Raw genomic sequence first — 26,036 nt, 5'->3', positions numbered from 1 at the left:
CGTGCACATAAATTGGAACATAAACGAGTACGCGCGTATCATCATCTGGTTAGGTTCAACTGACTACGTTTGCTTGATCTTCCGTATCCGATAATGGGACTTAGAAAAAGAGAGAGAAAAGGAAACATACAACATGTATGTATACATGTATGTACGTATTCATTGTTATTACATCGAGTGATCTGTATTTCCATTCGCATAAGTTTCCAGTCAATCAGCCTAGTCAACTTCAAGTTGAATCTTTTTCTTGTTCTTTTTCCTTACTAGTAATTTTCAAACGTAGGTTTGTCTCCCTGTCTTATCTTGTCTCTTAGTGTTGTGTATCCTTTGCAAACATCAGACAGAGTCCTCCAGTGCACGCGGCACTAGAACCGATTCGAGAAAGCCACTATTTACCAATCATATCGTGCTAGGCAGGCAGGCAGGCAGGCAGGCAGGCAGGCAGGCAGCAAACTAGAACTCGTCCCAGCGTGACGAGCTTTCTCGTCATTATCAGTTCTCTCCCTCTCTCTTTCTCTCTTTCTATTCCTCGTTTCCGAGTGCTGCCATCGAGAGGTATTACTTTAGATTTCCTTCCTATACTAGATCTCCCCTTCTCTCTACTTTCTAAGATCCAATGATACAAACTAGCTATTTGCTAGAAGAATAAGAACGAATGGGATACCACCCTGAGAGTTAACCCAGTATTACTGCATTGGAATAAATTGGAAACACGATCGGGAAATGAGAAAAAGGGTGGGTTAAGGAGAACAGGAAAAAAAAAGAATTTTATGTGGAAACGTTGATGTAATCAAACAAATGATATCCTTTTTTGTTCTTTTTTCATTCCCGTTTATAACCTTTTAGGCACTCGCCATTATGTTGGCTTTCACGAATGCCATCTTCCAGTGCGACGCGCCACTATAGTGGCTTTCACGGATTATATCTCCTAAAATATATTATACCTAATTTTATTATTAAATATTAAAGTAAATTGTGTGAGTTAAAGTTCATGAAAATCTTCATTAAAATGTACTCGTGTAAGAAACAACGATTGTTCGTCACACATCGTAGTTTTATCGTTGGCACTGAACCCTGAAGCAACATTCAGCCGTGCCTAAGAGGTTAATATTGGAACGTGGACATCTACTCACTAGAGTCGAATTTATTAAAAGTAATCGCACGGAATGCAAACACACAACAGACCCTTTTTAGTATTCTACTACAAAGTAAAATCAAACAAGCAAATAATCTTTGTCCCTTTCATTTCTCTCTACTATCAAATTTAATCTTTGTAGTCCTTATCTCCAACCCTCTATATATTTTTTTACGAGGTTTTCTTTTGCCCCTCGCCTTGCTGACCGTGTAGAAAGGAAAAGCGCGTTATACTTGAGTTTATCTTTCGTAAAAGGGTAGCGTCGAAAGTCAAAAGCAACTTGGACCGGAACAAATTCCATCTCACAAAAGATCCTAGGTGTATATAACTTTAGAATATATATATATGTCTCTTTTATATGCATATGTATATCTATATATGTGTTGTGTATCTGCTGTACTGGCCGGCTTTCTCCGATAGCTCGCTAAATTGTGACGCCGTCATCCGGAGGAAGAACGACGCTTTCAGTACACACACTCACATATATATCTATCTACACACGATGAAGTTTCGTCGAGCCGCTGGTATCGTTGTGAAGTAAAGTAGAAGGCAGGCAGGCAGACGGTATGGCACTTTGGTGGTGGTAGAGTAGAGTAGTAGTGGCTGGCTGCTGATGGTGGTGGTGGTGGTGGTGGTGGTATTGGTGACGGTGGTGGTGGAGGTTCTACTGCTGCTGCTGCTGCTGCTGCCGCTGGTGCTGGTACTAGTGCTGCTGCCGGTGCTGGTACTGGTACTCTCCGGTGTGTTCGGCGGAGCTAAAGGTGGGGAGACCTCCCCACGTCGAAGTTACTCGGAAAAGAGAGAGAGAGAGAGTGAAAGAGAGAGAGAGAGAGAGACGTTGTGTAGAGGCGCGCTCAACCGAGCTAGTAGTCTCTCAGTATCGTTCCAGCCGTGGTTTCGTACGGTCTTAGGGAGATATCCGTTTGTATTCAAGTTTTAAGTAGAATAAACGGTTTTATTCAAACGTTTCAAATTTTTATTCGCGACAAATTGATACATAATAATATTTCTTGCATTATCTATTTATATATCTCCCTCTTTTTATTTTCAACATTTTTTTTCTTTTCTTTTTCATTTATTTTTAATTCTTTTGTTTTTCAACTTTTCTTTTCTCTTTTGTTTTTCTCTTGTCTCTCCGATTTCTTTTTACTGATTTTTTTGAAATTTTTATTTTTTTATTTTTTGTAATTATAATTTTTGTCAAAAGATCATTTTCCATCGAGTAATACGTATATTAATCGAGGACACATACATCATGGGCTAGATCGAGTACACTTGGCTCGTGAAGATGCCGAGAGGAAAGACGCGTAAAGAAGAAAACTGGGTCAGTGGTGTTGAGTGTTCTGTGATCGTTTATTCCTCATCTTCCTCCTTCCTATTTTCTTCTTGAGTGATAGAAGAAAAAAATTATATATATGATATAAATGAGATAAAAAAAGGATAATATATGAAAAATTGGAAGAGGAAGGAAGGTTTCACATTATTTCGATAAAACGGTGAAATGTGTGTCCCGGTTCTAAGCTAATAATAATAATAATAATCATTATTTGCTAAGAATCGTTGACGATAATAAGGTGATAAAAAGGCCTATTCAAAAAGTAGTAGCCTATTGTAAGATGAGCCCAGGCTCACAGGGCACCCTGGAGGTGGAGCGTTACATTGGTAGCTGTTTGATATCGTCCAGTGTTCGTAACGGAACGCATAAAACGATAATTGGGAAAAAACAGGATCAAAATAATTTACGGGCTAAAAATAATACGAAAGTTTCTTATACTACTGGTGGACAGAATTATGGTAACGGTGGGGAACAATGTTCTATGCAATACGGTACGGTTTCTGGTGGTTGGGCGGGTGCTCCACTCATTTCGATGACATCCAGTCCTCGTAGATGTAATCAAGGTTTGTCTAATTCGGTTGGACAACAACAACAATCGCAAGCTTGTGAACAACAACCACAACAACTGCAACCACAACAGCACCAGCAGCAGCAACAGTCACAACAGCAACAACAACAGCAGCTGAACGGAGGACACCTGCACAAAAGTCCCCTTTCAAGATTAGCCATTCACACACAAGGTGCACCATTGATTCTAGCCGGTCGATTTCACAATCGCGGCAAAATACATGTTGGTAACTCGAGTGTCGGCCTTGGAAGCAACGGAATTCCCAGCAGCAACAATCTCGCGGTCGGTGGTTACGTTCACGTTAATGGAAATTCATCGGTTAACACGATGAACAGTACGATGAACGGTCCTACCAACGGATCAACGAGATGTCCAGCACCTCCTCGACCCAGGAGACCAATGGATTCTACGAAAAAGGCTGTTCAGACGACTAACGGCAAGGGTGGCGATTGTTCCAACGTTTCTTCCAAAGATTCGACGGGGACAAATATCGCCAACATTGATTCATTGAGTATCGCTAGCGATGAAAGTTCTGGATCTAATAATTCGGAAAATAGTTTGCCGCGAATAATAAAACCACGAAAACGTAGAAAGAAAGATAGGAAACCACCTAACGGTGGGATAACAACGTCATCGATGGATGCTAGTTCAACTACGACAACGATGACGACGTCTCACGACGACAACAACGACGACTACTACGACAACGATGTTAACCAAATCAGAAGAATCTCAACAACAGCAGCAGCAAAAGCAGCAGCAACAACAGCAACAACATCAGCAACAGAATCATAATCATCATCATCATCATAATAATCATAATCATCATAATCACCAACAGCAACAACGAACGAGTCCAAACGGTGCCGTTAACGAACATTCCAATCATGTGATGTCGTTGAAACCCTACGTATCGGTTAGTTGTTACGATCAACAAAGATACGAAAGTGGTTCGGTACAACAGAGAAACCACAGAAGACCACCCATCGGCGGGGAAAGTGTTTACGGTTCTTGCCGGGCGCAGGTGTCTTCCGTGCAGGCCATTGCCGACATCAGGCAACAGAGGTACGCGCATCGGCACGTGCAAGTGAAAGTGCTGGACGACAACAGAAACGTCGTAGTGCCGGGCACGATGCGAACGATTCAGTCTAAAGCAATTTACAGGCCGCATAGTCATCATCATCATCATCATCATCACCATCATCACGTAGTTAGTAATAACAACAATAATAATAACAACAACAACAACAACAATGTTGCATCTCGTTACATTCATCAGGAATACAACGATGCACCTGTAAATTGCGAGGATGGTAGTTTTACCGACGGATTGGGATTATGTCAGTGTCGTTATTGCGATCCGTCCGGATTAATATGGGACGTTGATCAAAATGGATATTCACCTTATTTAACTGCACCAACGTGTAACGATTTTTGTCCAGTTAATCAATACACTTCTACTCAACAACAAATCTTTTTGTCACGTGGTGGTGGTACGTCTCTGGGTTGTCAAGATCATCACCAACATCATCATCAGCATCAACATCAACATCATCATCAACAGCAACAGCAAGGAACGATCGAAAGATTATTCGACGTTGAATGTCCACGTTTGACGAGATCGGAACGGGATGCACCAACATCTTCTACTACTGGCACCTCGGTAATTTTAAGGCGTAGTTGGGTGATCCAACGAGTTACTTCAGCGAAGAAATTACCACAGTACCCAATAGAGACGTTGGCGTGATCGGTGACAGGGGTCAATCTGAAAATGGCAAACGTTGCGGTGGAACGTTTTGGCATGGTGATACCACGGCATCCGCTGGTACAACAAACGGCACTTCTAACGTATCCACGACCAACGGTAATTCAAATAATTCACCTAACTCGCCCACTTCTAAGGGTTTAGAAGTATCCACAGAAATTGTTACCTCACCCAATGGTCATCGGGACTTGGAAATCAAATTTTATTCACCATCACACCTAATCCTAGGACATCATCTTCCATTAATATCGACGATGACAACAAATCTATATTCATTGAGGAAGATGAGGAAGATTTCAATGATATCTGGAGTTACCACGAGTCAAAACTTCAACAGGATTTTCGAAGTTTGTTACAAGCCGAGGAGTAGTGATTGAATTTTTAGTTTGTGTGGGTTGACAAAATTCCTATTTGAATGTATGATGTAAAGTAATGAATGAAAAGAATAAAAATTAAATGGGGGGTCTATGTTTGAATGAAAGAAGATTCATGAGAAATAGATGAACATTATTGTTTGTTGGTGAAACAAACTAAACGGAATGAAACGTGAAACGATTCGTGAAATCTAGTAACTAGATCTATACTGAAGAAGAAAATGCTGCAACGAAACGTACACGTGCCGTAACATCACGAAGAAAAGAAGAATAAGAATAAGAAGAGAAAGAAGAAGTAGTAGTCAAGTTTAGTGGGGAGTTGAAAGAATTCCTCCTAACGGTGCAAGTAGTATACACGTAGTGTACGTGACAAGCCTACACTGAAAGAAGAAAAACACACACAGACAGTAAGAAAGAGAGACAAACGTTCAGTTATTTCATTCGTTTCAAAGTTTTCTTCATCGTAAAATGTTGTCAACTTCTGGATTGGTGAAGAGGAGGAGGGGAGGGGGAGGGGAGAGAGGGAAATCATGTGAAAAAAATTCGATGAAAATGAATATACACTTATAATATATAAAATCTTGTATGTTTGCGGTATAATAAAATGATTATGGTTATTGAAAAGTAAACAAAAAAGAAATGAATGAAAGAAAACTAACAATAAAACTTGGGATAAAAATAATTGCACTTTTCAAAGGAAAAAAAAAAAAAACAACAAAACACTTTAGCTTCTTGACAAAACAACAACGCGAAATCTTCAACGGGAAGAAACAAAATGGTGTTTTAAAAAACAAAACAAAAGAACAGAGAAACAAAAAAACGGTGATCTAGTGATTAATCGACGAAACGATTATAAAAGCGTAGAAAATGGTCCACGGAAAATCGCACCGAGATGAACAAAACACACGCGCAAAACCTCGTGTCTGTGACCAACCCCACCCCTCACATCAACCCTTTTCCTTCCTTTCTTTCCACCCTTTTTTTTTCCGAGAGAACTCACGAATCGCGCAGTGCAGTCTAAACCCTCCTTTAAATCCCCATTTTTCCCTCGTCACCCTTGTTTAATACTTTTTTTCATCAGCCGATTACGAACACAATTATTCTACTATTATTGTAATATTTTTTTTATTGCAAATTGTTAGCTCTACGAGGGGGAACAATAATTAAAAAGAATAATATATATGTATATATATATTGGACAGATGTTTGTAAATCAATTTTTTTGGGTCATATGTTGTTTATTAATTTTTTAAAGCAGATATTCTTATTAATAAAAATTAATAATTAAATGGTATAATTATTTCAAAAAATTATTTAATTTAATTATTAACAATATAATACGCGTGTCACATAAAATACAAGAAAATTATTTGATTTACGAACGTGTTAAAATTCATATACATATATTACTTGTTATCAATTATCTTTTTATTATTTATCTCAATGTTCTTTTGTTGAAACTTGAAAAAGAACTCGCAGAAAAATAAAATAAACAAAAAATCCATTTCCATCGATCTCAGACATATATATATATATATAGTCGATATTTTAATATATATATATACAATCCTTATTTCTTGGAGTTCGATTGAAATATTTATTAGTTGTGAAGGAAAAGGGTTGGGAATTGGGGTGTGGGGATAGGGTGGATTGTAGGTGTATAACTCGTAGGGCATAAATTAATTATTGTCCCCCTGATTATTAATCAGGTGTTCATGCGTCACTTTATACGTACATATATATTTATCTATATATATGTATGTATAAAAAAAAATTAATAATAATAAAAATAATAATAATAAAATATATGTATGTATCTTAGAATTAAAAAAAAAAAAAAAAAAAAATGGTCGCCTCACGGATTTACTCGTATATATAAACGTATTAATCGTAAAACGTTTTTAGAATGAAACGAATCAATACGATTATTATAAATATATATATAATATATATATATATTACATATATATATATATATTATATATATATGAAGAGAAAGAGAAATTGATTATTAAAACAATTTTTTAATAATCCCCAATTGTTTGATTCGTTTTTTTCAACTTTGTGACAAGTAAATCCCTGCTGGACGATCTGTGCTCGATCATTGAACATTTTTTTTTGGTTTTTGTTTTTCTGTGTGAGTTCCCGACGAATACAACTATCGAAGATTTTCATCCCTTTTCGTTTTTCTATTCTTCAGACTTTTTAAAAAGTAAGGATTAGGAAAGGGGTTGTTGTTTTATTCAGCGTGTGTGATTTTTCCCTTATTGTTTTTTGAGATCTTTGTTTTTTGCAAATGGACAAAAAAAATTAGAAACGAAAGAAACAAAGTGTGTTTCGTGTATGTGTGTGTTTTGTGAGAAAAAGAAAGTGTATAAAAAACATAATTTGCTTTTTTTTTTAATGAAAATGCACGTAGGGATGCACGTTGTTTAAAAAAAAAAAATAAATAAATTCTTATTTCGTTTAGATCGTAAGTTTTGTAGATTTTAAGATCGTGAACACACAATTTGATTCTTTTTAGATCATTCTTTGTTGTTTATATGTGTAAATAAATTATTCCTGAGAATAAAAAAGAGAAAGAGAGAAAGAAAGATTGTTAACGTTGTTGTTGTTGTTAAAAAAAAAAAAAAAAAATCGAACCTGAAACAATTAACTGCGATGTAAACAACGTGGTTTTTTTGTTTATTTCATTTTTTTTCTTTTCACAATTAATTACCTTTTATTATTTCTCTTTCTCTTTTTGTAAATCTCTGAATAAGAGAATGAAATAAAAATAAAAAATAAAAATAAAAATAAAAATAAAAATAAAAGTAAATGTAAATGTAAATGTAAATGTAAATGTAAAAAGGGAGAAATTAAAAATGGTAGCAAGTTTTATTGCTAATAATTAATTGACACGCTAATGGGGAGGGGTGAGGGAGGGGGGGTGGTTTGGAGGGAAGAAAATCAATGATTGAAAAATGTTTCGTTGGGAACTCGCAAATTATTGATTAGTATGAAAAGTAAGAATGAAAAAGAGAATGTTATGTTTAAAATATGTGCGAATAATTGAGATAAAAGAGAGATAAGATATTTAAACACCGACGAGAATTATAAACAAAACAAAAAAAAAAAATTATTATTATTATAAAACTTCGAGCCTTTTCTATTTTTTGTTTGTTGCTTAGCTTCGTTGACGAAAAGAAGAAGAAGAAGAAGAAGAAGAAGAAGAAGAATAAAAAGAAATAATAAAGAGAGAATATGGAAAGAAAAAGAAATAAATATGTTGAATGTGTTTATTCATTTATTATAAACGAAGAATAGTTTTTTTTTTTTCATTAATTATTTATTCGTTTAAAATAAAATAAACTCTTATATACGATCGATAAATGATGTGAGAATGATATTTGTATTTTATTTCATAAAGATAAAGTTAAAAAAAAAAAAAAAAAAAACGAAATAAGAAAAAATGATTATACGTTAATGTTAAAATCGCATTTTGTGCCTTTTAAAAACCTATATAAAAAAAAAAAAAAGAAAGCATCTTCATCAATGTCTAATTAAATAAATTATTTCATTCGTAGATAAAAATTTAAGAAAAAAAGAAAAAAAACAAATGAATATATTATAGAACAAAAATTATCCTCTATATTATAATTCAGAATTTTTTTATTACAAATACATTTTGTTTCAATTAGAAGAAAAAAAAAAAACATAATAACGACCAAAAAGTATTAATTATTTCTCTTGAATTTTATTTAAAAATCCTGTCACGAAAATAAAAATGTACGCTTTTTTCCCCTGGTAAAAGAAAAGAAAATGATTAAAAAAAAACAAATGAAATTCGTGCGAGATTTAGTGTTTAGGGTTCGTACGATGCATAATTATTAAATAAAAATATAAAATAAGATGATGACTAGCAAGAAATATTCAGTTTTTTTTTTTTTCAATACTCCTTCGCAAATCCAACAAAAATATTATTGAAAAAAATTAATACACACATACACACATGTGTGTGTGTATGTTTTATATATTTTTTTAATCATCACGAAATATTATTTATTTATTTAAGTGAAGATTTTTTATTAATTCGTTGATAAAAAATGTATTGCAAATATTTACTTTATGTTTTTATTAACAAAACAAATTTTTGTTTATGTTGTAAAAATTGTTTGATTAACTTTTAGGGTATTTCAAACGCCCTCTCCCCTTTCTTTTACGAGATCATCTTCTAAATGATCTTCAGATTTATTTCCAACCAATCATATAGTTTCACGTGTGAGTTTGACGAAGCATTATGATCCTCCCACGTCAATCTAGTGGGAGAATGCGATGGAAGGAGAGGTGTGAGGGAAAGAAACTTCTTTGCTCATACTTTTTATATTTCCTACTTTTTTTCTTCTTCTATTTTATCCTTCATATTTTCTAGACAGTCTTTTTCCCTCTTCACTCTACGCTTCATCCCCGCATCTTTCGAGTTTTCTTTTCTGTAATTAATCCATCACGCTGAGTAAATACACCGAGGGTCGTTTTTCGTTCTGCACAGATTGACATCGAGTGAGTAACACGATATCATCTCGTCTTTTGCTTTATGTTACTATTTCTTTTTTTTTTCTTTCTGTTTTTCTTTTTTATCTTTTCATTTTTCTTCTTTCAAAGAAAAATCTGGAAAGCTCGAGTTTCCTCTTTTTTTATTTTTTATTTTTTATTTTTTCTTTCAATAATATACGGTTCCATTATATTTTCATGTATATGAAATTAAAAAAATAATGATAATTCTATAGCATAATATGTAAGGAATAAATTAATCAAGATTGATTATTATATTTGTATAATAATTTTACATTATTATATTTTATGATATATATACAAGACTCGTGTTATATAATAATAATTATTATTATTATAAATTATTATTCTCGTGATAAAATAACAATAGAAATTTAAATAACCTACACACTCACGTACACATTTCTCTTTGTCCTATTTTAATTGATCTAATCGATTTTCTCACAAAATTCAATTGGTAACACATTTAAGATAAATTTTTAACACATTTATATTTATCATTCAACCCTATAACTGTCCCACTACCACCATAAATAATACTTTTATCTAATCATGCAATTTAAAACGAACACTAATCTATTCTACAAAGTAAAAAAGAAAAACAAATAAAATCAGGAAAAATAAGAAGAATCAGCAGAAGAAGAAAAAAGTGGTTTCGAAAAAAAAAAATTGGAAAAGAGAAGAAAAAAAAAAGAAACGAAGCTCATTAGCGTTGGTTTCTTTCGTACCTGTTAGAAAATTAGGTCTTCTTCCATGAAACGATCGTCAATGTTACGTGTTGAGGGAGGAGAGAGAATGGTGGTGGCTTATTATCCAGCATTACCAAACTTTAATGAATGGATAAGGGCTTCCCTTTAGTTCAAGGTCCGATCGCACGTACGAAATTAACGTTTGAAATTAATGATGCATCATTAACGCTGGCACTCCTCTTCTTCTCTTGTAAATTTCTCTTCAATGTGCATATATATGTATATATATATTAGTATACATACATATACAAAGTGATTCATCAGCTCTTGCTACTTAAATAGCTCCGAAAATATGATCCTAACAGAAAAGTGAATATGAAAAACTTGCATGAAAAATTCAGGACTACAATATGACATTAGTATTTTTTTGATAGGTTTAATAATTTCTGAGATATAGGGATCAACTTTATATTTTTAAATACAATGGTACATTTTAATACTTATATTCGGATAGCGGCTTAAAAGACGAATCCAACGATATGCAACATGACATATAAAACTTGATAATAACCAAGAAAAACAGTTCGGAAAGTATCTTTACCGTCTTTTGTTGAAACAACTGAAGGTTGTCGCAATGCGCACGCAACCCTGATGCGACCACGCCGCCACCTGACGCGGAAAAGCTGCAATGAGTCCGGCCGTACTTTTTCGCAAATTTTGACCATTTTTGAGCTTCAAAAATATTAGTGTTGCATATCATTGGATTCGTCTTGAAAGCCGCTATCCGAATATAAGTATTAAAGTATATCATTGTATTTAAAAAAACAAAGTTGACTAATAAATCTTGTAAATGATTCATTCTATCAAAAAACTGGTAATTTTATGTTGTAATCCAGAATTTTTCCTTATCTACTTTACTGGTACTGTCATACTTTCGGAGATATTTAGGTTGCTAGTGCTGGTGAATCACCCGGTACATATACATATATATGTTGCAAGATATTCAGGAACATTGTGGTACATATCACTTAAGTAATATAACTTATTCCAGTTGCATACTAAATTAATTAATTTAAATATATTCTCAAGTTGATTCGTTTTTATTAAATAAGAATACATAAAATTGCGACAAGAATTGGTCGTTCCTTTTTTATTATTTTTATGTTTCTTCGTATTTATTGATCCATTTTTTCTTTGTTTTCAGTTCTTCTTTTTCTTTTTTTTCTACACTTTTCATAGGTATAAATAATAGGTAATGAAAAAGAAAATTTGTAAAATTATTATTTGATGATGTAGTTACCTTTTTTTTATTATTATTCGTTTCTTAATGTTCATTTATTTATTAGATTAACTACAATAATTATTAACACATGTGAGATAAAAATTTTGTAATATTTCATTCGAAAAAACAGTAACATTTTAATTAATTTCACGTCATTTCGTTTAAAAATTATTAATAGTTATTCTGAAACATTCTGTATCATATATATGTATATAGTGATTGGTTACTTATCTTACTAATAAATAAAGAAAATAGAGAAACCAAAAGAAAACATGGCTCTCCGTTTATTAACGAGCTCGTTAATCGCGAGAAATGCAAATTAACTCGAAGTGCGAACACAACATCGACGAATATATGAAATAATAAAACAACAAAAAAAGAAATAGCTAAGGAAATCGTTTTCAACTTCCTTTTACTGAGGATTTCTTGCTACGGGTTTTACTAAAACAGTATTATCGACGAACCTAACCATTGGAACCGGAAATGCGTGTTGGTTCGATATACTTACCAGGGGGAAAATTAATTATTGCGTTTGTTCATGCGAGGAATTGGTGGTAAAATTTGAAAAAAAAAATCATGGAAATAAAAAAATAAAAAGGAAAGGTTAAAGAAAAAAATATAAAGAATGGTTGATAGGTACGAAGTTTATTAAACTTCTCGATACTATTGCTTATTCCTTTCCCTGTTCTAATTATTTTAACATGAAAAAGAAAGAAAATGAGAGAAACATCAATTTTGCACTTTAATGGTCGTCGTTTACGTTCTTTGATAAAACTACGTTTACTATTTTTGAAAATAACTATGTTATATATATATATATACGTTTAATGAAAATTTATTTCTAATTTTTTTCTTTTGCTGCTACTGCACACTTTAACGCGAATTTCGTTTGATGGAAGAGTAAGAGTATAATGTATGAAAATGAAATGAAAAATGTGAAATAAAGTGAATAAAAAATAAAAGACAGATATATAAATATAAAGAGAGAGAGAGAGAGAGAGAGAGAGAGAGAGAGAAATAAATAAATGATATTTAAAATAGGTCAGATTATTTCTTTTCTTTTTTTGTTTTTTTTTTTATTACAGAGGTATTTAATTTTACTTTAACTTTTGCAAACAAATGAAATAATTTTATATTTGTTTCATCCTCTAACAATTTTCCTTGCAACAAAATATTTTTAATGTTTACTTAAATTGTGATTTTTATAATTTTCATTTTATTTTTATTAAATTATAATAATTTGTTGGTTTTCTTTTTTCTGTGAACAAAAATAGAAAACAGAAAATTTAATAGAACGGTTATTTAAACAAAATGAAAACAAAATCCACGACGATTAGTTAATTGAAGTTTTTATAATTTTTTTTTTTCTGTGAAAAATAGGAAATAGAAAATTAAATAAAATGTTTATTTAACAAAAACAAAATTCACGAACGATTAATTAATTATTAAATATTTATTTATTTATTTCCATTTCCTTCCTAAACTTCTCTCTAATTTTGCTCGAGCGTTTAACTTTTCTAACTTTTCTTCGACGAAGTTTATTTACAGAACAATTTTGTCAATATTAAATTCAACAAATATTTAAAATACGAATGATGAAATGAACAGTTGAGATTTATATAAATAAAACTTGTGCAAAAGTTTATGCGGGGGGGGACAAAAATTGTGTAAGTTAATTTGGAATGGTCCAATGAACGAATCTCTAAATTGTAAAAGTATCTGTCTGTCAGTGTGTGTGTGTGTGTATGAGTCTGTAAAAGAAAGAGAGATCGAATATATATATGAAAAAAAATAAAAATAAAAAAAAACTAATAGAATAAAAGAATGAACCTTTCGATCGTAGGTTCATCGAATATAACCAATTTGAATCTGCGTTTTTCACACTCCGCTTGTATTCCATAAATACTGTGAACTTAATCACCGAGCTTTTTTCTTCAAACCCTTTCCCTTTTCCCTTTCTTCCTTCTAAACCCCCATAACCAATCTCTAATCTACCACAAACAAACAACAACCCACTATATACGCATTGAAGATTAATTAACATTTTTCATTCATGTTTTGTACTTGATTTTGTCACGTGTTTAGACACTAAACTTTTCATTAAACAAAAGTAAAAATTAAAAAGAGAGAGAATGATATATATATAAAAAAACGTATGTATGTATATATATGCGTTAAAAATACAAGCATACACGCGCGCACACACATTCACGTTACTTACGTACGTACGTGTGTACGTAATTCAGAGAAAAATTTAGATAAGCAGTGGAAATAAAGCATACTACTATTACTATTTATAAATAAGGAGTATTTAATTATTCATTTAAAAAAATTATATAATAAATCCTTCATCCCTCAATTTTATTTTTATCAGGAACGAATCAAATTTATTCATGAAATGGATCATTTGATATAAATACAAATTTTCAATTCTAGAGAAGTTTAAAAGGGTTTATATATTATAATTTTTATAATTATTATTATTATAATTAATATATGTACATATTTATGCATTATTAATTTACATTTACCTTTGAAAAGATTTTTTTTTATATTTTCTCTGCTTTTTATTTTTTTATCTTTTTATCAACGTGACAGAATTTATAATAGAAGTAGGGTAGGAAGTGGAACTAAGAAGACAAAGAAAGAAGGGTCTTAACAAGGAAAGGGTTTAAAGGGAATGAGGGAAATATTTCGACTTTGTATTCACAGATAAAAATTGTTAGAACAAGATTGAAGTCATTTCAATAGAACTTAACACACTCAAAGTATATACTTATGTTTGGTTCTAATTGTGAAAGTAAATCTTAAGATTCTTGAGGAAAATATACGAGTCTTCTTTTCTACGTAAGTTCTAGTGGACTAGGGGGGGGAAAAAAACTAGAATAAAAAAAAGATAAAGTTTCTGATAACGAGCGTGGAAATCGTTGGTTAACGTTGAAAACAACCAAGGAGATCGATACTTGTACCAGAATAAACTTTCAACTTAACTTACTTTACTTGAAACTTTTTAGAACTTGATTTTTATTTTATTTTTTGGAATTTTTATTTCAACGTTAATGCAAAATATTTTGAAAATATGTACATTGTTTTAGTCTAGTGTATTTATATGTACTAAATAATTTTTAAATGATATACTTGGTAAAAAAAAAAATAAAAAACAATCGAATAGAAATGTTCTCAATTATTATATGCTGTGATAAAAAAGATTTGATATTTAAATAATGCAAATACATTAAAATATCTTAGCAAAATTTGTTTAGATTTGACAAGAAAAATTAATCATAACAAAGAAATAATTTATAATATTAGAAAAACCTTTTTTTTTTTTAGATTGACGTAATTTACGAAGAACTATACTTTATAATGGTTCACGTTATACTACACGTGTTTTCTTTTATAACATTTTTTTTCTTATTTGCTTCTCAAGTATTTTTTCTTCTTTTTTGTTTGTATTTCTTCTTTATCTTATCAAAGTGTAATAAAGAAAACATAAAAACCATGTTATTATCGACCACGTTATAATAGTAAATATAAAATAGTCATAGAATAATTAGAACGTCAAGGTTTAAACTAAGAAGGTAAGATAAAACACGTATTAGTAGATGGAAACGTGAATGGTATTATAATATTATAGTTATGTTTGACTAATGGTCATAGCAACGTTAGTATCAAGTAGGCGACTAACCAACCAACCAACCAACCAACCAACGAACTAACCAACCGGTTGACTTGACATTCCGTCTGTACTTATGCGTCTCTGTTATCGTGTTACATTCGTTCTAACCACCTGGCCTGTTGCTGACACGTTGCACTTATATAGTTAAACATAGGATGTACATATTGTAACTATATATACAGGGTGTTTCACCAGGCACCTCAATATCTCCGAAAGTATGATCGTAAAAGAAAAGTGGATAAGCAGAAATTGCATGAAAATCTCAGGACTACAATATGACATTAGTATTAATATGCTATGTTGAGTCATTTTTAAGATTTATCGGTCAACTTTGTTTATTTAAATACAATTTTATACTTTAATACTTATTTTCGGTTAGCGGCTTTCAAGACGAATCCAACGATATGCCACATGACATATAAAACCTGACAATAACCAATAAAAACAATTTGGAAAGTATCTGCACCGTCTTTTGTCGAAACAATTGAAGGATGACGCGACCACGACGCCACCTGATGCAGAAAAGCTGTAATGTATCCGGCCGTACTTTTTAGCAAATTTTGACCATTTTTGACGTTCAAAAATATTAATGTTGCATATCATTGGATTCGTTTTGAAAGCCGCTATCCGAAAATAAGTACTAAAATATAACATTCTATTTAAAAAAACAAAGTTGACTAATAAATCTCGAAAATGAATTAATCTAGCAAAAAAATATTAAAGTCATATTGTAGTCCTTAATTTTTCATGCAACTTTTGTTGTATTGTTTTTACTGCTACTTTCATACTTTCGGAGCTTTTTAGATGGTAAGAGCTGGTGGATCACCATGTATATATGTTCGTTATATTTATAAGTATCACACTATACATAAATATTTTACTTTCAATAGGACCTACACTTGTTTAGTAAATTATGTTTTTTATAATTAAATTATAATAACTTCACTGCAAATACATGATGGACAATTATAAAATTTTCTAATTCATATGAGAATAAAAGATGTCATTCATTAGGTTTGTTTTTGTTCATTTTGAAATCATGCAAAATAATAGACAGATAATTAAAGTAAATGGGTTGTTAAATATATTCTTATGTTTCAACGTGAATTAGCCTAATAGCAAAATGCGACCAACTTATATGCTTGACGTTTTACGACGTGTTAGAAGCTTCGATAAACGGTACGTTCGTGACGCGTTATCATTTTTATCAATTACGTGAGACTCGTCTTCCCGCTAGTCGTTCTCCTCTCGATAACTCGGATATTCGAGTATGTAAGAAATTATACTGAGATAAGATATATACATATATATAGTAGGATGCTTTGGCGACGCCTTGCTGTGGCTTTGTCAGAAAATGTTAGTTTAATATAATTCTAAACAATTTAGTAAATTATACCAACACACAAAATAGTAAATTGAAATAATTGAATAGTGATACAGTGCTATCTATTGAAAATTTACAAAACCTTGAGACTTAGATAATCTCAAAATAATAAATCATTAAGATGAAATCTTAGTTTAGATCTTCATTAGAAACCAACAATGTTGCACTGTATTTTTATATATAAAAATATATTTTCTTAGTTTGTCTATACGTTGATCTCTTATGTTAGCTGACTGGAAAGTCCGAACGGAATTCATGGATGATGATTGGAACTTGACCGGATTAACAAACCCTTCTATGACTAGATTATCCTTTACTAACGAATCTACTATCTTGATGAAGCCGACACACGCCTCTTCACTTCACTAATCTAGTCAATTATTACGATTAAGTAGAATACTACTATAAAAGTTTTACCTTAAGGTATTCTTAGATATCAAAAAAGATATTTTCTCTCTTAATGGTTAAGAAACTTTATCTTTGAAAACTTTCAACCCCCAAAGATCGTTTCTTTCGAATTTCAAAATCCATTTCGTGGATTAAATGCAACGTGAAAAAAGGGACGTTTTATTCTGCGATTTTTATACTCCTTTTTCTTTTTTTTGGAAAACAACAGTTATGGGGTTTAGGGTTTTTTTAATCTACAAAAAGAAACATTGTATTAAAATAATATTTTAAAATCAACATTACTCGTAAACAAAAAAAGAAACAATATTATCTATGATCTGTTCTTTTGTATTTGAAAATCACATCAATTGATAGGTAATATAATATTTCATGGGGGTTTGAGTGGGGGAGGGGCTGAGGGAGGAGAAAACAAACTGATAATATACTCTTATCAAGTTAAGTTTTAATTTCCCTCGTGACTGTTTTGCATAATACCTTACGGTCCGCGAGTCTATTCGTTGCATACGAATATTATAACGGGTGACTATAATCAAAAAGGTAATTTTGAACGGCCCGTTGTCGAAATGATCATAGTTATTATTATTATTATCATTATTATTATTATTATTATTATTATTATTATTATTATTATTATTATTATTATTATTATTATTATTATTATTCGTTATTATTCCTGTCGTTAGAGAAATTTCTTATGGAAAATTGTCTGTGTGTGTATGTGTGTCTATGATTGAAATTATGTTATGTTAAAATTGTGTGCGAATATCATCGTATGTTCGATTAGATATTCAAAATAAGTAGGTCGATTTCAGTGGGCAGTTAAACGACACATCCTCTTCGATCGTTTTACTATAAAATACATACACACACACATACGTATATATGTATGTGTAATTCATAAATGAACTCGTCGTATCTGAACATTCAAGATGTATTTCTCGTACAACCATCCGCTATCTGCACAGCTAAGGCACGTTTTTCGTTCTGGATTTAAATCAGGTTCTTCCTAATCAGATGGAACGGCTTCTTTTATCATTTTTTTTTTTTTTTGATAAACTTAAAACGAATCTATAGTTTTGATCGATTGATCGAACAAGAAGAAACGAATGAATCAAGAAAGGTAAGAAAAAAAAATGAAGGAACGTGAACGAAGGGAAAGGTAAAAAAATAATTTACATATCATTCTAGTTTTGATAATAATTTTAAAGTAGGTAGATAGGTATAGTTAAATATGTGAAATAGTAATTTATATATACACAGGGTGTTCCTATTTAAATAGATTTATTTAAATATATTTGATATTGTTGTTGATAAATAAAAATTAAATGGTTTATGTAAGTTTTTATTCGTAAAAAAATAATTATACGATTATGTGTTAACTAATAATATAAAATAAATAGGTATCCTATATTTTTAAATCATTCTACTTTTGTTAAATAAATTGTTTTTTGAATCATGAACAATTTTAAAGATATACAGTGCGCTTGCCACCTGTAAAGTTCCGAAATTATGATTGTAACCACAAAGTTGATAAGAACAAAGTTGCATGAAAAATTTAGGACTACAATATGACTTTAATATTTTTTTGCTAGGCTGAGTCATTTTTGAGATTTATTGGTCAACTTTGTATTTTTAAATACAATGTTATACTTTGATACTTATTTTTGGATAGCAGCTTTCAAGACGAATCCAACAATATGCGACATTAATATTTTTGTAGGTCAGAAGTGGTCAAAATTTGCAAAAAAATACGGGCGGATACATTACAGCTTTTCCACATCAGGCGGCGTCGTGGTCGCGTCGGGGTTGCGTGCGCATTGCGACAACCTTCAGTTGTTTCAACAAAAGACGGTGAAGATACTTTCCGAACTGTTTTTCTTGGTTATTGTCAGGTTTTATATGTCATGTGGCATATTGTTGGATTCGTTTTGAAAGCCGCTAACCGAAAATGAGTATTAAAATATAACATTCTATTAAAAAAAACAATGTTGACCGATAAATCTTGAAAATGATTCAACATAGCATAAAAATACTAATGTCATATTGTAGTCCTGAATTTTTCATGCAATTTCTGCTTATCCACTTTTCTGTTACTGTCATATTTTCGGAGCTATTTACGCTGCAAAAGCTAGTGAATCACTCTGTATTAACGGATTGATTTAAATGGGACACTACGTTTACATGTATCATCTTTTAGAAACATATATTTTATAATGATCACATGAAATAATACGTTTCAATGTTTAACGTTATATTAATTAAGGACAGAAATCGTTTATCGTTTTTCTTTTTTTTTCTTTTTGTAAACGAATAAGAAATGTTGAACATACTTGTGTAGAATATAAAGATTGATAAGCACGAGTAGTAGCTACGAGAGGAACATATATCCGTTATTAATGACGAGTAATACGCGTAATATCGACTATCGATTATGCTCTCCAACGTTGATCTCGTTTCGCTGAGATGAATCTGAATATAACGTTGTAATATATAATAAAAGGATCACTCAATGATACTGTTACGTCATTTTTTTACTACTTTTTTTATTTTGGGCATTTTTCGTGCCACTTTTATTCGACTTACAGTAATAATTATTACTTAATAATATATATATGTATATATTTATGTTACTATTAAAGTATATAATTCAGTAAATTTTTGAATACACTTGAAATATTAACATTTCAATTATTATTATTATTATTATTAACATTAATTGTCATTGAAATATTTTTATAGAAAAAGAAGAAAGGAGAGATAGAGAAAGAAAAATAAGAATAATATGGCAGTTTGTAAACGGAGATTTGAGTTTGGGCGGTAAGAGGAAGATGGAAAGGAAAGTATGAAGGTAGAATTTAGAGAATAAGGGGTGTAGGGGATGAAAAGGGGAAGGTATCTGGGAGCTAATTAAATCGTGAGGTCGCGCCAAGAGTTTTAGCCGACGCGTGGGCGCATTGCAGTGGATTTCTCGGTTTCTTCCTTGGCAAGTGTAGCTCGTTTAGCACTGTTGAAGAGAAAGACAGCATGAGAGATAAATAGACAAGAAAGAGAATAAGAGAAAACGAGAGAAAGAGAGAGAGAGAGAGTGAGGGTAAGAGGTTGGCAAGAAGGTGAAAGACCAAGTTAAATAGTGTGGGTGTGGGTGGTAATGGTAGTAGTAGTGGTGGTGATGGTGGTGGTTGAGAAAAGCTTGGCTTGATTCTAAACTGCGATCACTGACTGCCAACACGTGCAAGAAAGGGAAGGCGACCAAGCGTCTAATTAGATGCAAGAATTAACGCGTAAATTGGATTTCTTATATTATAGTTCAATTATTATTATTATTATTATCGTTAGAATCTTAGGAAATTAGTTGCACCTTACTAAGTTGATTATATTTTAACAACTATCGTTTAAATTTATTTTAGTATTTTTTAATTATATATTATTATTTTATATATATATGCCTCTTGCACGATAATTTCCGAATGGCACCAACGTGAAACCACCAGCACTTACCCAAAAGTTTTCACATGTCATCAATGTAGAACCACCGGAATTATTTGTTGAGTTTTACTATTGCAAATGATATAATAACTTCGTTGGTTTGTTTCTAAATTACATTTGCATGATAATATATTAGTACTACTGTTTGTTATAATTGTTATATTGCAACCCTTGTCACTGATTGTTAGGCTATGCATATCGTTATACCTTCTAGACGATTCCTAATCCTTTCTCTCTAAGGATAACTATGGTGGAGTTTGGGAGTGTTAGAATATATTAATTAGTCAATAAGCAACCAACCAACCGACCAAGTTTATCAACATAATTCCGTATGATTTGTAGTATGAATTAAAAAAAAAAAAAAGAAGTTAGAAAAGTTAGTACATAAAATGATGTAATATTTTATCCAACAAACTGTGTGTTTCTTTCTTTCTATTTCTACTTGTTTTTTTAGTAAGAAATATCGTTTACAGGTAGCACAAGAAATATATTATACTCTTGATAAGAAATAATCTCGTCTTGTAATCTTTATCACGTTTTTACGTTGTCCTTATTTGCAATTCGTTGATATCATTCTACCACTACCACCACAACTACCACCTTCTCTTTCTATTTTATTTTCTTCTATTTTTTTTTTGCTTTTATTTGCGACATGGCGTATTAGAATGAAGCCAGTTTGTTTGCAAATGTGGTTCACTTCTTGAAAAGTCGTGCCTGTTGTATATCGTGGACGGGGCGGGGTTTAGATGGGACTACTTTTTATTTCTCTACTAAAAGTTACTTTATTTTATTATTATTTTATTTTAATTCACCTATTGTGACTCGATACTATATTTAAATAAAAAAAGAAAAAGGGTTGTATTAATTACTGGAATGATTTAATTCTGATATTCTCGATCTAATAAACATGGCATTACGTGTTATATAATATACAGTATATATAAACACTATATATATATAGTAACGTGAGAAGATGGTATTGGTGTTGTGTACGGTATTGTTAATTGCACAAGCGCACGTGGAACGAATGAGCCTCAAGGCTTGGTAGAAACACCCAATGCCAGTCCCCACCCAACCCAGTTCTCTCATTCGTCCTTTTCGTCTGGTGCGAACAGGTACACGAAATTGCTACTAGAATTGCTAGCTTACTAACGAGACCCGATTTCCATCCGTTTTAAGCCAATCCCTCCTTTCACCCCTACACACCCCTCATACACCACCGTTTTCCTCTACACTTTTCCATTTTTTTCTTATTTATTTATTCTGCCTATACTGCTTGCCTAATCTACCGTACCATATACTACCCAGGTTTACTCTGATTCGTTATTTTTTTGTATATATATATATATATGAAATATATTTTTCTATGTAAAAAAAAAAAAAATATATATATCAAACATTTTTTTTGTTCTATCTCATACATTTTAATTCTTTTTTTTATTTATTTAGTTATTCTTTAATAGTACGTAGTACGAGAGATACGAAGATTAATTTTATTTTTTTTACGGTAGTAGGGGTTTGCGGTATTTGATTTCATTTTCTTTTTTGTCTTCTCAAATTTACGAGTAATTTTATCCATGTATTATATTTGTTTAATTTGATTGATCTAAATTTGTATTTGAATTAGTTTTGAATTTGTTCGATAGTTATTTTTTATTAGCAATAAGTTTTTCAAGATTACTTTTATTTTTTTACATGACACCCTATATATAATTGATATTATTGCAATTGCAAATAATATAAGTATTGTAATAAAAATAGATATAACAAAATAGACGTTTTAATTTTATTGTTACAGTTAACTTTGTTAAACGTGTTGTTATTACATACTTGTTCTACGAAGTAAACCTAAAGGGCCACTCTCATCTCTCGAGCCCTTTTTCCTCGTATTTTCTCGAACGACGGACATATTGAGATAACACCAATCGAGCACGTTCAACGACACTCTTGTGAAAGAATTCGAAGTTTCTCTGTTGAGATATCAGTCCCTCCCCCCCTCAGTCTCCCCCTTTCGGTTTCCCATGCTTTTATCGTCTATACCGATTCTTCCTATCTGAAATAGAGTACACATATATATACACACACACATATTCATTCTATTTTTGTAATTTCAACAAATTCTTTATCTAATCGCACCCCATTTATGTAGTTGAGATAGATTAAACAACTTGATGGTTTGAAGTATTAAAATAATTTAAATTTTTTAGATAATTATCTTTTTAGATAAAATTAATACGAAAATTATTTAATGACTCGTGTATTAATTAATAACATAATAATATTACAAACAGATTGTTCAAGCTTGTTAATAAATAAATAAATAATTATTAACATCATTATTATTATTATTATTATTATAATAGAATAAATTGTTTGTAATGTTATTAGAAATAATGATATTGTTCATAAATAATAGTATATAACAAAAATATAGAAAAAAATTTTGAAATATAACCGATATTGGACAGATCACGAAACACAAGTGGATGTAACGTAAAACGCAAAACACACATATACAAAATACACATATATATATATAACAGACACATACAATTCTCACATGCAAAGAAAACTTGACAAAGCCGACCGGTAAGCTCGAGAGAGAACCCAGAGACACCGTCGATAATCGGATTTAAGAGAGAAAATACCCCAAAGAGTGGGGATGGGTTTAGTTGGGTTGGTTGTACGTATACACGAACGTTTTAAATTATTCCTTTTGTATTTTTGACGTAGGTTAATCTCAAATTCCATGGTTGTTGGTTGGTTGTTCTTGTTGTTTTCAAACGTGCAAGGCTGAATTTATAAACAAAAAAAAAAAAATAAAAAACAACTAAATACAAAATCCTTCAATTTAAAATCTTATAATCATAGTCATCATCGTAGTATTGAACATATCTTTAAAGGAAAAACAATGTCAAAAAATCATTTTATCCTATCAAATGTGAGAAAGTATACTAACCGATACTTATCTGATCTTCTTATCTCTTGTGGACATTACACACGTACACACACACACACACACACATACACTTTGGGTAAATCGGATTTACAAACAGAAAGGTTACGGGATCGTAGTCGAATGATTTCTTTTATTCATTCATTCCTTCTTTTATTTTTTTATTCTTTTGTACGATAAAACCGTAGCAAGATGCAAATTACGAGTTGGTGGCAAAGATCTCGACGTGTGTGGTACAACTACTACCACTACTACTACTACTACTACTACTATTATTCTTCGTATATTTTCTTCTTACTTTACTTTACTTTATTTTATTTATTTCTATCTTTCTCTTGTTCGCTAAGTTTATATATTTATTTTACTCTTGGTCCACATGCGTCGAAGTGACTGCGTGGAATACGTCGAAGAAGGTTTATGGTAATACCCTAAGTCCCCCCCTTCCTCCCATCCCCGTTCCTCTCCTTCCCCCACCGTTTGCATCGGATTCGCCACGGAAATGCCACACCGATATATCGATTTAACGGATCGAGCTCGATTTATGCCAAGTAGGTACTCCGTTTTGTTTATCATTGCCCCACGCTGTGAACGTTTAGCTTACGTAAAACCGTGTCGTAGAAAAGAGGATTAAAAAAAGAGAGACAGAGACAAAGATAAAGAGAGAGAGAGAGAGAGAGAGAGAGAGAGAGAGAGAGAGAGAGAGAGAAATAGGAGATTATTTTTAACTCGTATCGGAGAAGATGGTCTTACGTTTTACATTTCATTAAATTTAATAGCAATCTATCCGATATCCTATAATTGGAGTTAATAAATATTTCTCAGGTATTTATTATATTTATTATTTATTTATTTTTTTTTTTTTTACAGTGAGAAAGGATGACTACATTATACGATTCTTAATTGTATTTAATATTACCTGTTATTTATTCAATCGGAACAATTTTGTTAGTAGATTCTTTGTTTTTTTTTTTTTTTTTTTCTTACGAGACGATTGTTAAATAAGGGTACTTTACGTATTTGGCGAATTTTTTGTCAAGATAAAATTAATAAATAATTGATAATTTATATTCTAGTAAAAATTGTTTCTGTAATCAGTTAAATTGTGGCGCGATTTTTTTTTTTTTTTTAATGTGCACCGTTGTGTGTCGTTACGATCGATCGATTACGAGTTTCTTTTTTTTGAGGTTAAAATGAACTTTAAAAATAAAAATAAAATAGTAATTGACAAATCTTGAATTTCTTTTATACTAATTTTAAAATTTGAGATTATGTTTATGTTTTTTTTTTTTTTTTTTTTTTACAATAATTACAATTTAAATAACCAATAATGGTCATAACATTTTATTCATGAGAGGTATACTAGTCAAATTAGTCAACTGGTTAACTTACACGTTTACTACGTACGTCATGATAATATATATATACTTTTGGATGTTGAAGAAATAGAAATAGGAAGAAGAAAAAATAAAAAATAAAATAACACAGTAATTTATTTCGGCATAAAGCACCGGTTCCCCTATGATTTCTCGATTATTTCGATACAGTCGTCATCGTTGGTCACAGTTGCTTGGTGTTAAGAAACGAACACTTCAAAGAAGAAAAAAAAATAAAAATAAAAAGAAGATGAAATAGAAGAAGTAAAAAGTAGAGAAACGAGATGTTCAGGTTCTAAAGAAAAGCATACAACGTTAGGGAAGCGTATCGAAGCGGATCGAGTCGAGCTATCGTCGGCCCTGATTCACGTTCAAATACAAATACACACATACATACATATATATATTTATGTACACATATATGTAGACCGGTGGTGATGCGTGCCACGGAAATTGAGATCGTTGCAATTTCCTCGTCGCTTTGCTAAAATAATTCGTATGGAGGTGGGCGCTACTAGTTTATTTTCTTCTTTAACCATTTTTTTTTCAACACACACTCATGCACACACACACACACACACATCTTTCTTCTTCCAATTTTGATATCACACATTTCTTTTTTCTTTATTTTTATTTTTTCAAATGAGTTTTATTCATCATAGTAGTAACTTGTTTTTAAATTCTTTTTTGCATGAGTCATCTATAATATTTGAAAATCATTTTCAATAGTAATTAGTAACACTATTGGATTCTTTTATAAATTAATTATTTAATTTAATTAATAATTAGTTAATATTAAGGGATACACAATACTTTTATATATTAAAATATATTGAATTTAATTAAATTTATTATTTTGTATTAGGTGTACAATTTTGCTTCTGCTATTTTTTTAATAAAAAAATAAATAAATATTAAATTTATTAAATAAGTAAATTATTCAAATATCACATATGAGAGATAGAAATTTCATTTAAATTATACGAAAATATATTTTTACTGTAATATCTTGCAAAATATCCTACCGGACACCCTACTCATTTTAACGAT

General features: G+C 31.1%; 2 protein-coding genes and 1 long non-coding RNA gene across 6 annotated transcripts in view; 2 read left to right on the top strand and 1 right to left on the bottom strand.

Moving 5' to 3' along the window:
• Window positions 1-26,036, top strand: part of LOC149031140 (CCR4-NOT transcription complex subunit 6-like) — a 174,431-nt gene that overhangs the window by 54,230 nt on the left and 94,165 nt on the right. The gene's annotated exons all lie outside the window — the stretch shown is intronic.
• On the top strand, window positions 1,808-13,617 carry LOC149031141 (uncharacterized). Its single transcript, XM_089176592.1, is given in 4 exon segments — window positions 1,808-3,713; window positions 3,715-4,721; window positions 4,724-5,019; window positions 5,022-13,617. Coding segments are annotated over 4 exon segments (2,418 nt in total). The 5' UTR covers window positions 1,808-2,751; the 3' UTR covers window positions 5,175-13,617.
• On the bottom strand, window positions 19,224-24,154 carry LOC107069551 (uncharacterized). Of its 2 annotated transcripts, XR_016178009.1 has the most exons (4): window positions 23,617-24,154; window positions 23,209-23,450; window positions 22,488-22,710; window positions 19,224-20,175 (listed from the first exon to the last, which is right to left on the bottom strand). It is a non-coding gene; the product is annotated as an uncharacterized LOC107069551 (long non-coding RNA). The 2 variants fall into 2 exon arrangements; XR_016178010.1 differs by lacking the exon at window positions 23,209-23,450.

This window comes from Polistes dominula, unplaced genomic scaffold (genome assembly GCF_049000335.1).
Source record: "Polistes dominula isolate Pdom_NZ unplaced genomic scaffold, Pdom_raw_medaka contig_80, whole genome shotgun sequence".
NCBI classification, from domain to species: domain Eukaryota; kingdom Metazoa; phylum Arthropoda; class Insecta; order Hymenoptera; family Vespidae; genus Polistes; species Polistes dominula.
This window is presented reverse-complemented; position numbering and strand designations above follow the sequence as displayed.